Source organism: Daktulosphaira vitifoliae, unplaced genomic scaffold, assembly GCF_025091365.1.
Source record: "Daktulosphaira vitifoliae isolate Bord-2020 unplaced genomic scaffold, ASM2509136v1 Scaffold_5, whole genome shotgun sequence".
Classification (NCBI taxonomy): Eukaryota; Metazoa; Arthropoda; class Insecta; order Hemiptera; family Phylloxeridae; genus Daktulosphaira; species Daktulosphaira vitifoliae.
Window position 1 is genome coordinate 15,062,258 of NW_026099576.1, and position 15,687 is coordinate 15,077,944.

Sequence of the window (15,687 nt, forward strand, 5' to 3'; positions counted from 1 at the left end):
CAGGAAAAAAAAAAAACTTAGGAAAATGAGAAGTTTTTATTAATTTCTCAATAGTTTAAATTTCTGTACTTAAGGAGTTTCTTTCTGAAATAAATGATTCAATTTATTGGTTAAAAAAAAAAAATTTAATATCGCTTGTAAAAAGTTGTTAAAAGCTTATTATTTGTAAACACATTCATTAGAGATAACATTATTGAATAGTATTAATAAGTATTTTCAGAATTTCTCTTCTTCGAGTCCATGTTTGAAGAGCATCAATACTGGTACATTATCTCCATCAATTTCTCTATATTCAAGCATTGCCACCATACCATTCTCAATATCCATGTTTTCACCAGTGAAAAATTGAAATTCCTTAAATCTGACTAATAATTCTTTCATGACCTAATAAAAAATTTTCATACTTATATTTAATAAAATAAAATTATGATACTGTAATAATTTGATTAAAAAAAAAAAAGGATTAGTCTACTTGATTGACTTATCCAGTACAGACCAAAAATTTGAAAATAAAAAAAAAATAATTTTAGACTTTAAACTTATCAGGCACCAGCCAACAAATTTTTTATTAGTGATTCAAAAATTTTTGGGAGCCCTTATATAATTTTTCATGTTTTTATTTCCAATAAAAATATTAGAAAACTTTTCCTTCGTACTGTTTCTGGAATGTAAATTTTAATATTAAGATTCTTTATCATTTTAAGTATATTTTAATTATTTATAAAATTTATAATTCTTAAAACAATCCATTCTTTAAATATATTATAAAATGCACAATTTTAAGCATTTGTTGGAATCTTTTAAAAAAATTATAATATGGATTGGAACAATGGTTCTGAGCTAGAAAATAGTAATTTTTTTATAATTTTGTTTTTATTTAAATTCTTTAAAAATACTCATGAAATATTAAATATTTTAATATTTCATAATAACATAATTATATTAAAAATGACAATATTAGGCAAAGTGAGTGATTTTTATAAAAACGAATACTGAAGTTAATAAAAAATTAACTTTTTCTTATCTGTATTCAAACTCTTGGCCTGTACTATAAGATCAAAAAAAATGTTAACTTTTCGTCGATACAAAAATGAATTAATAGAATGCCACTTAATTCAAATGTAGAAATATAATTTGATAAAAAAAAAAAAAGGAAGATCCAATTAAAACACATTTTTAATAAATAAAAATCTATAAACCTAAAATTATAAATTAAAATTTATTTAGTTAATTATCGAAGTCAACACATATTAATTTAAGTTATTTTAATATCTTACTTTATTAATATTCGTTTTAAAAAGTTCTATTTCTGTGCTTCCATTTTCGTTCATTTTATCGACTAACCGTTTCATGTATTCTTTCAAGTACATTGTAAATGATTTTTTATCATTGAATGCATAGGTTTCGCACAGACGATGATTAAGTATAACATCGACTCCACTTTCAACAATTTCATCTGTTCCTTCCGAAGCTTCTTCAGCCGAAGGATTGGCACCGTCTAACTGTACGTCACCAAGTTTCCGCGTGATCAGTTTGCCGTACACTTCATACAAGACACCATCTATTAATTTATATTTATAAGTATCGGAGAACATTTCATCACCCGAAAAAATATCTTTGAAAATCAACATTTTTAATGAAATTAACTTGTTGATATTTGAACTATCAAAATTTCAAATATGAATTACTGACACGCGGACACGGCGGCGGACAGAGGGCAAAAGACCCGTTTAGAAAAAGAACAAAACCTAAGAAGAAAGGGAATAACGTGGAATTTATCATACTGATAAAACCATGCGAATGTATTTTCAAGGAGGTTATAAAACAGTTGTATTTAAAACAACTTTGGATATAAAATTTTGCTAATTAAGTTAGGTAAGGTAATATAGCTGGTATTGGCAATATTCACGAATTCATTTTTACTTTTCATTAGTACACTAATTATAGGCCTGGATTTTGAAATAATTACTACAATCATATAATATGAATAGAGTAAGTTATTCAAGTCCTAGTCGTCAATTTAGATTTAGTTTTGTCATTTTAACTTTTTCCTTTTTTTTGTGTTTGCTACCACTTTTTCTCATCTATGGGTCAATATTACTAAACGATGTATCAAAAGTTCACAAACTGTATCTAATTGAAGATATTACCCATAAAATTTGAAAATATCCTTCGTCAATGGAGGGGAATTATATAAAAAATTATGATTTTAGAAATCGTCAAATTTTAATATTAAAAATACAATTACTCACAACTATTGAAAAATTAATGAATCAAAAGAATTTTTTTTTATAAATACTTTAAGTATTTCCCTCTTGTTATGTATATATATATCAACTTTTTTTTTTTTTAAAAAAGGCCCTTGACTCTCTCACAGAAAAGATTAAAAATAGCAACTTTTGCATGAAAAGTTAATTAAGGTTTTTCAGTTTTACTTTTGAAAATGTTCCCAAAATACTCCATTCTTTAAACATAAGTTGAAATAAAACTTATATTATATACTATAATATAAACAAAAAATTGTTTCGACATTTTTTATGTGTAAATGTGCACTGTAATTAAAAGTATGAAATTTTTTTTATGAGTCGTTTAAACATTTCCTTTTCATCTAATATACTTATTTAAAAATCTGTTTATTTTTCCTTGTATAGAGGGGGAAGGGTTAAAACTTCAAACATGCGTATAAAATAGTTTCCTGGTCCAGATAAAATAATATTTAATCCGATGACTCATTTTTTTTTATTTAATTATATTTAAAAATTTACAGAAAATACATTTTTTTTAGAAAAGGGTCGTTTTTGTATGGCACTAATTTTTTGCTTTACCCACAGGGATGCTCAGTGAGCCTTTGAATTTATTTTAATGACATTTTTTAGTAAAAATCGATCTTAAAACAACATATTTATTACACTAATGCAGTGGTTAAAGTGGGGAGACTAAAAAGTTCCTAAAAATTGAGAACCGTTCCCAAGCCATACCGAATTTCCCCCCCTCAAGGCTAAAATAATATTGATCATAATAATCAAAAAAAATTATCTAAGGGAATAGATTAGTGCCTACCTATAATTTTTGTTATTTCATTAAAAATCAATTAGAAATGAATATTGTACAAAACATTACAAAGTCAGTCTTAAAATTTTAATTTATTATGAAAATAAACAAAGTATTTTTTTTTTAATTTTAAATATACTATAACAAGAACAAGATGAGAAAAATATATGAACAGTGAAAAATTTAGGTAGGTATCTATGTAAGAAATATGAAATGACTAATACAGTTGTATAGTTTATAAAATATTTAACAGATTAATAATATATCAACAACCGTTGTAGGTTTTTGTGATATAACTAATGTTAATGTCACATTGTTTTTATTTCTATCACTTTGTAATCCTTAATATAATAAGTCATAAAATAATTACATGGTTTTTAAGCTTACATTAAAGAATTAATTAAACTTTTGAATAATCCATGAACAAAAAATAACAATAATACGTCACGGTCTACTGTGCGCTAAGTACTTATATTACTACAGTCAAATCATAAAATTCTTTAAATTTCATAATTTAAATTATTCTAAAATTATTATTTTTTTAACAAATTTGACATTTTGATTAAATTTCTTATATTAACACTTTCCATTTTTTAATGCTCAAAATTAAAGCGTCTCCACGGCATTTTGAGATTTGACTTAAAGAGGAGCTAAATTCTACTTTAAATAAGTAGAGGGACTTCGCCCCCTCCGTTCACCATCACTTTAACGACTGCACTTAAGGCTTAGCCTTGAAATTGTGTACTACCTTTTCAAAATTATATTTTACTGAATAACTTGGAACTAAAACTAAACTAATGTTGTTTTAAATGAAAGTAGTTGAAATAAAATTTCCCTCTTTTATTTATCATGCTTCTAGACTGATAAGACAATAAACAACTTGATCAATAATTTTTTGCACTTTTAAAGTTTCAACGATATATAGTTATAAGATCAAGAATATTTGAAACTGAATGAAGTAAAACTTTAATAATAATATTAAGGTATTTTTATTTTAAGAAGTTTTTTTTAATTAACAATGTTAAAAGTTGAGTAAAAATATTCTTACAAAAATTATTTATTATTATTATGAGTAATTTTGAAGCACAAAATGAAGGTAGCACTGCTCTAATCAGAAACTGATGTCTGCCATCTCGTTGCATCCTTTTGATTTACAGTATATTCATGCTGATGCGCCGCCTGCTGGTTTTTGTTGTTTTCAGTCGCTGTGGTGATACTACTGACAGTAGTTGTGTTGTTTTACCGACGTGATATGGTGATTTCAAATTGTTATTGTTTTTATGTGTTCATCAAGTTATTGTTGGCTTTTAATTTATTAGTTATAAAATATAAAAATTTATTCAGTAATTTTTTTAATTTATTGTATAAATTATGAGTTATTGGTTAAATATTTTATTGTAATTTGTCGTCCATATGCTTGAATTTACACCTGTTGCTCTTCGGTAGATATTTTTTGAGTGATAGTGTGTAAATCATAGCGACGGTTTTAAATGCGGCAGGATGACGACATTAGAATTATATGTTGTTTAAAGTTTTTTTTGCCTCGAAAAAAGCCAATTAACGCAATAATGGGTAATTCACATAGTGGTAAATCTGAGTACAGCTCTCCAGTGTCATCACCACAACATCAGCTACACCTACCAGTAGAATTTCCAAAAACACATAATTTGCGTGCTAGCATAAGAACTAAAATACCCATGCCAGATGCAAGTGAACTAGAAAGACGATTTACCAAAGTATTGGTAAGTATCATTGGAATATTTAAGAATAATATTTTTTATATAAATCTACATGTTTCTTCAAAAACTGACTAGTGGCTTATGATTTTACAAAGATTTTTTTTTATTAAAGTATTTTTTATAGTGGTATTTAATAATTTTTCTGTTTTTTATTATACTAACAATTTAATATGAAAAATTTATCATGTACATGAACTTGTATGTGTTTTTTAAGTATTAAAAAAAAAGTTTAATTCATCTTAGGTTCTTCAAATAGTTTACAATGAAATTTTTTAATATAAATGTGATTATTTTTTTCTCATTTTTGGCATTTCTGTGATATTTAATTGTATAAAATATTATCAAAGTATATAATTTTTTTATATTTTAAATAAATATAGATGCTAAAGTTTTAATGAAGATTAAAAGTATTATACTTTAAATAATTGTTGACAGAGGTTACTAAGAATGTTTTTTATAAAAAAATATTGTATTTTTATTTCTGAATATAAATCTAATTATATAGTTTTTTTTATTGATTAAAAAAATACAGTTATCTAAATAGACAAAATGCTCATTTAGAATAATATATTTCAACATTTTTTTTGGCAAATATTGTCAAATATTGGTATGAATATTTAGTGTCTTATGTTCCTGCTATGAAAAATTGAAATAAGTTTATATATTATATATAAGTTATAATTATAATATAGTATTGATTTGGTTACTTCTACATTATTTTTTTCTTTAGAAGTAACATAAGTTAATTTTATTTTATTGTATATGATATTTAAAAAGTTAAAATACTCAGATTCATATTATTTGATTAAAAAGGTTCACTCATTATTTAATTTGGTTTTTAGTTTGTCAAATTTTTCAGGAAAAAAAATCATAAGTTGAAACTATGAGTTTAATCCTATAATAAAATAAAATATTATTTAAAAAATTAAAAATTAAAATAAATGTGAAAGATAAATAACCATATGTATATTGAAGAAAACAATTTGTGCTTAAAAAAGTTTACTATAATTAAGTTTTAACCCAATCGAACCATGTGACCAAACTTTGAAAATGTTTACATTATTTTTATTGTTATATTAATGTAATAATTTTGAATAATAATATTTTATAATACAGTTAAAAAAATTTTAAATAGAAATTCTCAATTTTTGTTTATTACCTTTTTTTTCACAATTAATTATAATTTAAAAAAACAAAAATCAAGATGAGCTAATAATGATATAAAAGATGCTGTTCATTTATACATAATTTGTAGGACTATTTTTCATTGTGTAATATTAAATGTGTAAATATTTACACTAATTAAAAAGTCAAAAATTTTTGTTTAAAGCACTTATCAAATGAATTGTCGTTACGACTGGGTGGAAAAAAATAAATATAATAATGAGATTGTAACTATCACGTTATTACGTAAAAAAAAATATTGCTTTCATTATAATACATATAATTCATTATTTTTCACTAATTTGTCACTAACAATTAGAAAAAGTGCATTTATTACTTTGTGGTTATTTAATTTATCTATTAACATAATTTTTTTTCTGTTTTTAACCAAATTAATATAAAAAAGTGTGCATACTTTATAGGTATTATTATAACAAAATAATTTATGAAATATTATATTTTCCTTAATGGTGCTTGAAAATTATTTAAAAAAATTTTGTGGCAATATCAATATTTGTTTTATTTGAAAATCACACATCTAAAGTCAGTAACTTTATATTAAATTATTTTGGTAATTTATTTCACTAACAGAATAAACAAAATATATTTAAAATAATTTTTAAGGCGTATTGAATTTTACTTATATGAACATATTTTGTGTGATCAAGCGAGTGTTTTATATATTTTGATATTATGACTTGTGTTTACTCAATTTGACCAGGTAGATGTTAAAAAAAATTCGCACTGAAAAGTCTGTTTTTCATTTTCAAAAATGTGTGATTTTCTTATAATCAACTAGAACCTTTTTTTCTCTCGATTTGGGAAATTGATAAGAGTATATTAAACCATAAATTATACCCATATTTTTATTTCATAATATCTTATTCTCATTGATAGAAAACATTGAACTCTACGTAAGGCTATATTAACTAAAGCATGTGTGCGCATAAAAATGTATCATTGTAAAAATCACGTACATTTAGTTTGAACCATATTTGGCGATGATAGTACATAAGGCAGTATAGAAAAATTCATAATTCACGCTGAGTTTATAACATCTCGTGACGTTCCAATGCATAGTTTTAGATTATCACTGTTTAATATCTGTTTTTATAAAACAACGGTGTATTATATTCTTTTCTTCAACGTTCATATACATTTTATATACGATGTATCAAATATGTTGTGTATTAAATATTTTTTAGTATTTTCTAATGGACAAAGTTAGATTAGAGTGATAATTCACTAAAGGCGTTAGTAAATTTTCTGAATGTAAAAGTTTTTATTGAAATCAGTGGCATCCACGAAAAAGATATCAATAGATTTTACAAAATATTAATGTTCAGTTCCATTAATGGTTTTTTTTTATTTGATGGTGTAATAAATAAAAACTCAAAATCTGTATGCGATTTCTCATTCTTTTAAATGACTATTCAAATTTTGCCATAGATAAATCAATACTAAATCTTGGTAACTATTCATAGTGTATTTTTAAGAATACTGGAAAAGCAAACTTTAATACAATGAAGAATATTATTTTAGAAATAAACATTTCATATTGATGACCATTTAATGAACAACATAATTATGGTCCATTATGTATTTTTTATTTGATACTAAATGTTTGCTGATTTGTTAATTGATAACGGAGTGGGCGGTTAAAATTTATAATAAACAGCGAATAAACATTTACGACTTATGATAAACAATAATAATGAGAAAAATGATTATGACCGAAACTCTCAAAATGAATCACATTTAGACAAATTTGCTGAAAAATGTTATAAGTCTATTATTTCTAAGCTCTTTTATTTTACTACAACAATGTATAAAAATGATAGAAGAAAGTTAAAAGGTAATACTGTATAACGCAGTATCAATAAAATAAGTTTCTATAGTTGTTTGAACTATAGATATAGTTATAAAAATATGATTTAAAAATTAAGTTTTCATTACTTTTGTTATGTGTATTTTTTTATTTTGTCTAATCTGATAAGTTGGTAAAATGGCAATAGAAACTTTGACAATATCATAAAATCTTTAATTATTCACGTAGACTTTTAGGCTAAATTTTGTGACATTATTTTGATTTCCTATAATTATTATTGAGGCTTTGAATTAATCGTTTTGAACTTCCGAAAATTATTATGTTTTTAATTATATTTTATTGGAGTTTGCGAATAAAAAAATATCTATTCGCTAGTCTGACAACTGTTGTTATTTACAGCTCTTCAGGATTTCAGAGATAAAGAAGCGTACTATTATTCAAATAGTACATACTAGATTTGCTCTTTCAGTTAGCTACATTGTAATAGGTGTATGAGTTATTGAAATATCTTGTTTGATGTGCCTCACAATGTACGTCTTGTAGCCATTGTGAGCAAACTACAGAAGTATTGAATTTCGAGGCGCCATATCGACACTAGAAACTTGATACCGCTCATACTTATTAAATTGTCACCTTGTTTAGTATTTGCTTTTTGTATAAATACCAAAGATCATATGTATTTCTTCATTATTATTTTTTGTGGTATTGGTAAAATGGTTGTTTAAAAAAATTTTGATTTAAGTATAAACAATATTTTTAACTTTTTGAACTAAAAAATGTTGTAAAGTGCTTGTATTGCATATTATCTATTGTAAAAAGAAAACGTTTACATTTGTTGTATCCCTTTAACTATAAGGAACCACACCCTATGGTTTTACAAATCACAATAGATCCCTCAACCCCTATAACTATCATTCAAACGGGTGTGGCTAAGAAGATGGTCTTACTTTTATTGTGATTCGATTATTTATTACTTTATAATATCACAAATATTAAAATATTCCATTGTATAATAGATTCTCAGGCTAGTGAATATTTTCACTGTAAAGTATCTTTGGTGTAAAAAAAAAATGTAATTATATATTGTATTAGGAGTATTACTAGGAGAATAATTTTTAATTATAATTACCATCTTGCATTTAAAGTTTTATATTTAAAATGTCTTAATTAATGTGCATTGAATCAATGTTTATATACATTAATTTAAATAAGATGAATTTATAATTTTATCCTGGTTAGTGGTTGGTAGCTATCTAAATTTTAATAACCATTAATAGGAAAGAGAAAAAAAAAAGTTGTTGAATAATAATTTTCTAAAAAAATAATAATTAGAGATTATGTAAGAAACAAGATTGTTTTTCTTATATTAATATGTTTGTCCTGTGTTTTATCAGATAAATATTAACAATTTATTTCTTATAAAATTTATAATAATAATAATCTCTTGTAAATTGTGTTTCTTCATATCTTGTGAAAGAATCTTCATGTAAAAGAATAACATTTTGTAATATTTTTCATTGATATTCATTTGTTTTGTTAAAAATCAGTACTTATTGTTATTATTTACTCGTTAATGTTAGTTGTTTAATTATTTTCAATTAAAAAATGTATTTAAAAATAAATTACACTTTAATTGATTAATTTAATAATTGATTCATAGTAAAAGTCTAAAATAAATCGAAATAATAAAAAGTGCATTAGACTAAGTTATTAATAACTGTTAATTCTTTTATAAATTAATGGTATTTGAAAAATAATTTTCATAATTAATTTCATGCTTCAGTTATTGAAATTATCCAAATTTATTAAGTTTATTTTTGTGTTTGTATTTTTTAAATATATAAATGTATAGTTCTAGTAAGATATCACATTTTTTACTAATAATCATAAGTTAAGTAGAATTAATAGGTCTTTAACATTTAAAATCTTATTTTTGTTAACTTCAAAACGGTATTATAAATGGGTCAGCAAGGGGGCGGGACAGTTGTTTCCTTGGTTTTTTGCTTAATTAAAAGGTAAGTTCTATAAAACTATAGTGAGACCAACTATGTTGTATGGGTCAGAGTATTGGGTGGTTGATAGTAAAATAGGGCATAGAATGAGTGTAGTAGGGATGGGAATGCTTAGATGGATGAGTGGAGTGACAAGAAAAGATAGGATAAGAAATAAATATGTATAAGAAAGCGCAGGATTAGCGATCATTCATCGATTGTGGATAAAATGAGAGAAAATAGGCTTAGATGGTTTGGTCATGTTACGAGGAGAAAGAAATCAGAAGCTATAAGAATGGTTATGGAAATTAACGTTGAAGGAAGAAGAGTAAGATTGGAAAAAATTGGTTGCATGTAATTGGTGGTGATATAAGGACTGCTGGTGTGTGTATAAATGATGTGGGAGATAGTGTCAAATAAAGGTTTAGGATAAGAGTAGTCGAACCCAAGTAGTTGGGATAAAGGCGAGAGAGAAGAAGAAAGGAGTAAGATAAATTATTATTGTTATTTATTTTACCTTAAATGATATTATTTTGAGACTAAATCAATGGATTAACTCGATAAAAATATCGATTTAGTTGATAAATATGCTTCTGGAGTGTATGGAGAACCCCCATCACCTAACCTAATTATGTAAATATAACTACAATAAACAATTCACTATTCCTAAGTAAAAATCTACAAATTTGTATGACTACAATCTTGGAGTTAAAATAACTATCAATTTTTTTTGCGTGCATTATTTTTAAATAACATGTTGTGTTATTTAAAATTTTTTATTAACAAAAAATTGTTAATGAAAATTAAATATAAAACTGTATGTCCTATGTTCCAAATGGTATGCTTTTATAGATTTTAATAAACGAATATTATTTATTATATTGGTTAATAAAATAAAATAGATTCAAAACTATTATTTTTTTAAATCAAAGTTTATATATAGTAGAGATCTATTTTCCATGCATCTAAGGCTAACTTATTATCAATCTAATTTTTATCAGATTAATAATTATCTTCGTGATTTGTTCGTTTGTGCTAATTGTAAATTCTACTAAAGGGCTTTAAACATAAATTGCTTAGTATTTTTTTTGTAAACACAAATACAAGAAGTCATAGGGGAAATGTCATTCTAAAAACATCATTATATTTTGTAATCATAATTTTATAAGTTGACGACATAAAAATGTTTCTAAAAAATAGATATTACCCTTTGATAATTAGTGAAAAGGCTCCTAAAAATTCTAGAGCTTTTTCTATTCCTTGAAGTCCGATCCCGACATTTTGAAAAATTAAATAAAGGGTGATAATATATGTATACCAATGAATGCCTTATTTATTTATAACCTATCAATAAATATTAAATTAGTGTAATACTAATTTAATTTTGTATTGAAATTGTTCATATGAGTGTATGGATATGTTTTATATTCATTAAACATTATTACATAAAACATGTCACTTTATTCTGTTATCTTAGTGTAAACAGGCTACTATAAATACCAAATTATCTACTGTATAAGGTTAATATCCTAATTATATGAAATATGTGATTAATTTAAAAAACAAAGTTTTTTTTTTTTTTCTAAACAAAACTATTATGATGAATAATTGGAAAAATCTTTTTTTAATTGTTTTTAAAACTACTTTTGGGCATCAGTAATATTTCATACTCTGATATCATATGCGTTTTTGAATAAGAATATTACATCTCCGATACTATAAATTATTATAAATTAAGGAATATGTTTTTAATACTAATAAGTTGCAACATTTACAACTTAATAAAGAAGAGACATTTTAATAGATAATATTTTTGAAGATCTTAAAAAAAAAAATGAGTACATTAGCCAATTTCGGAATCAAGTACTAACATACTTACATACTAATTTATAATATGTGATTTTAAAAGTTTTTATATTATAGAACACGTTGTATAAAAATTATACGCGAAATGAGAAATTTTTGTTGTTATCCTTTAATTTATTGGAAATCATGATTCAAAAGGTAGCTCTAAGGAATTTCAAGTTTACATTTAGCTATGGGCTACTTGCTTGCAAGATATATATTTGCAATAATAGTATTCTAATGATAAAAGATAATGAGAATTATATGTGTTGTATACCATTACATCTGTGTGTATACAAATTATTCAATTATTTTTTTATTTTGTGTTGTAGGCATCGATGAATTTGCCTCCAGACAAAGCAAAACTCTTAAAACAGTACGACGATGAAAAAAAATGGGATCTTATTTGTGATCAGGTATGAGGTATTAATTAATTATTATCATTGTAGCTTTTAATATTATTGTTTCCAATTTAAAATAGACTCTGTAAACAACTCTGTAAGTGTACATATTATGTCAGGGATAACATTGACTTTGATAAATTATTATCATAGTACGAAAATTAACGAAAAAATATATGTATTTAATAGTTTATTGAATGTTCTTAATGAAAACATAATTTATTTATTTTGTTGTATAAAAAATAGAATAATAGTAATATATTATCTCAGATATAATGAAAAAATCGGCTTTTAAACATGTTAACATAGTATCAGTGTCTACATTTTTTGTACAAGAATTCTGAGAAAATACATTGTTCAAGTTATATATTTTATATTTATTGCATATATTGTTCAATGGATGTATAAACAGGGGCAGTTTTGTAGGAGATAATACACTCTTTAAAAATTCATCACAGTTATTACTGGTTGCAATTTTTAGAATATATTGAAGATTTTTAATCAATAAAATAACCTTGTCATTTATGTATGAATAAATATTAATATTTAAATCATTTAAATTATTTTAAAATATATATAAAGTATTCGCAAAGTAGGAGGTGTTATATATTTTAAAATAGTCTAGTATTATTGTTTCATTGTTAAATAGTTCTTATTTGACCTTATTCGGTCACTTAGCAGAGTGGCGCAGTGGAAGCGTGCTGGGCCCATAACCCAGAGGTCCGTGGATCGAAACCACGCTCTGCTAAAATGATTTTTTGTAATTTTTTTTGTAAATTTTACTTTCTATAAGAAAAATAGGTTCGAAATTTATTAGAGCATATTCTTAACGATTATATTTTTACTGTCAATACTTATGGTGTTTTTATTAATATTTTTAAATACCAAATATTCCAGTGCTTTATTTCATATCTGTTTTTACTTTTGGTAATTTATTAAATTAAAAATAATTGTTTAATTTTAGTTATTGTCCTGTTTAATATTTAATTCAGCCATCGTTATGCGTTCATAGCACCCGAAATGGTGTAATATATAGCATTTGGTTTGGAGTATTCAATGATTTTTCCCACCGGATATTTTACGGATATTAAACGACAACAGACTTCTGTTAAAGACATACGTTTGAACACATGTCAAATATGTAAAATAATTATTACAAAAACTTAGAGTATTTTGACAATGTGAACACTTATTGTAATTATTTTTTTTAATTTGTCCCTATCCTTTTTAATTTCTATTCCCAAGTTATCTTTTTGGTTCCATCAATTTTTTATATGGAGAAGACATGTAAGATAAAGTTTGTATTTTTAATGCTATTAAAAAAACATAGGATAATAGTAATATATTTTTTTGTTATAATAATGCTTACATGTGCATAATAGTAATAAAGCATAAAAAATATTTGGATTTCGGAATAACACTGTAAATGAGATTGTAAGAATTAAAATTGTACATCAGTGTAATTATTAAAAAGTAATAAATCATATTATTTTTTATTAATTTAATGTTATTACTAATAATACTCAATGATGAAATATTAGGTAGATATATAAAATTTTTAGTTTATGAATGTTTTTTGTCTTTATGACTATTGTTTACGCTAGTATATTATGATTCACGATCTATTTATATAATAAAAAAAAAATCATTTAACATTTAGTCCTCGTGAAAATCATAAAATTTATACATATGTATATATATTCATAGGAAGTATATGAAAACGATATTGAATATTTCCGGTGTTTTAGTTGTGGTTAATAGTGCGTTACCCCAGACCAAACGTGATTAGACAGCCAAATTGTCAAAATATATTCTATACAGAGAAATTTTGGTAATCTACAATTAACTAAGTGACGTCAAAAAAAAAAGTTTTCCTGATGTTTTATTTGACATTTAAGAGTCATTAGCGGTTTCATTTTGAAAGTGACTATATAAGAAACATTATAATGTAATAAAACTTAAGCTTTAATGTTACTTAACTTTTAAAGCTCTATGTGCAACAATGAGTAAATAATTTTTCATTTTGCTTGATGATCTATGTTTTTGTTATTAATTTGATACAGTGTAATATGTCCATGAGTAGCTACCTGGGGCAGCTTCCCCAGGAAGCTACAAAAAAAAAAAGAACACACCTGACTTTTGAAGGCGTCATAGTCCGAATCCGATAAAATGTGGTTAAAAATGCATATAATGTTATTTTTAACGCCTTAATGTATATTCTAAGTTTTGTAAGCCAGAATTTTTTTTGGAGTAAGCTCAAAAAAGTTTTACTCAAAAAAATAATTTTAGGGGTATATCAAATACAAACTATCTCGAGGCGCTTAAACCCTTACGTCACTGACTTGACAATATGTCTTATTATCAATTTTTCTCCATTTACACAATTTTTGTGAGATTACAAATCGGTAATTATTTAATTAAAGTGAACCATGTTAAAATATTTTTCTATCTTGAATATCAATTTATTTACAGATTTTGTTATTATATATTTCAAAATAATATGCAAACATTTTTGAGTTTTCATATTAGTTTTAACAGAATACTATTAACTTCACATTCTATATATTTATATTAGGTTGTAATTTAAATTATCAAGTAGTTTAAGTAATTAGGAACTAATTATTTTCATTGAGCATGATGATAGTTATTCATCTTTATTGATTTATCGAGATACCATATATATATATATATATATATACATATATATTTTTTATAATGTATTTTAAACAAATTAGAATCTAAATTAGGAATCTAAAAAAAATCTCCGGTTAATAATTTAAACATTTATATATACACTTATTTATTTATTTATATATATTTTGTTATTTTAGATAATTTTAGACTCAGTTAATGTTTAAAACCTATTTAGTCTGTAATATAGTATGTCATTTTACATGAATAAAAATTATGTGTTATTTGAAATATGACTTGTTTAAGTTTCCTGTATCCTTGACAATTTGTACGAGTTAAATTTTTAAAATTATAACTATCTGGTCGCTTACGCATCCGAAACAATTTAGTATTTACTCACATACATTTAAAAATACAATTAGATAATTTGTTTTAAGAATGAAACGCAAAGACATGTTCAGATGCTATTGTTGTACACCATGGTTAAATTATTTTTAAGTTGCTTTTGTGAGGAGGGGTATTGGATCCAAAATGTTTTATGAGGGTGCTAAGACCTAATTGACCCAATTGACCTTTTTTTTCAATACTTAAAAGTATTTTCAACGCATTTTCATATATTTTTACAAATGAAAGCTTGTATGTTTCCTGTGTTAAAATTAAAAAATGAGTATCCGTTTTAAAGTTATCTCGACAGTTTTTGCAATTTTTTTAAAAAGTGTTGGCTACGATTTTTGATTGATTCGCGTAACTTTTAATTGAAAATCTTCAATAAATTATAGTGGAAAATACAATTTTGTATTTAGTTTCGAGTAAAATAATGACTAAATAAATTACGCACTTTTTTGCTTTTTCTCGTAAGAAACCCATCGAGTACTATAAAAATAGTTTTAAGTTAACGGGGAAAGGGTTGACTATGACTAGTTCATGAATCCCACAAATCTCGGTTACTGTAGTGTGACGTTATTGGTGTTCATTTTAGCTTCGATGCGAAGCTGAGAAGGTATTGGTTTTACTATGATGTGTTTTTTTTTTTTTTT

The 15,687-nt window shown here is 24.4% G+C and overlaps 2 protein-coding genes and 1 non-coding gene across 3 annotated transcripts in view; 2 read left to right on the plus strand and 1 right to left on the minus strand.

The window, feature by feature from the left end:
- Positions 1-135: 135 nt before the first annotated feature.
- On the minus strand, positions 136-1,734 carry LOC126908612 (translationally-controlled tumor protein homolog). Its single transcript, XM_050690844.1, has 2 exons — positions 1,278-1,734; positions 136-384 (listed from the first exon to the last, which is right to left on the minus strand). Exons 1-2 carry the CDS (start codon positions 1,629-1,631, stop codon positions 217-219), a joined length of 522 nt encoding a protein of 173 aa, XP_050546801.1. The 5' UTR covers positions 1,632-1,734; the 3' UTR covers positions 136-216.
- A 2,506-nt stretch (positions 1,735-4,240) lies between these two features.
- The window catches only part of LOC126908611 (formin-like protein), a 28,927-nt gene continuing 17,480 nt past the window's right edge, over positions 4,241-15,687 (plus strand). The window contains exons 1-2 of the mRNA XM_050690843.1: positions 4,241-4,793; positions 11,951-12,034. Of these exons, the coding sequence (XP_050546800.1) occupies positions 4,542-4,793; positions 11,951-12,034 (336 nt within the window). The 5' untranslated portion in view covers positions 4,241-4,541. The remainder of the gene's footprint in view (positions 4,794-11,950; positions 12,035-15,687) is intronic.
- Trnam-cau (transfer RNA methionine (anticodon CAU)) lies at positions 12,696-12,767 on the plus strand. Its single transcript has one exon. It is a non-coding gene; the product is annotated as a tRNA-Met (tRNA).

What these genes read in the sequence shown, in the direction of transcription:
- LOC126908612 (XM_050690844.1), bottom strand. Translation starts at nt 1,631, where the DNA reads ATGTTGATTTTCAAAGATATTTTTTCGGGTGATGAAATGTTCTCCGAT. An exon ending in TTAAAACGAATATTAATAAA is followed by an intron (nt 385 to 1,277) that starts GTAAGATATTAA and finishes ATTTTTTATTAG; the next exon opens with GTCATGAAAGAATTATTAGT.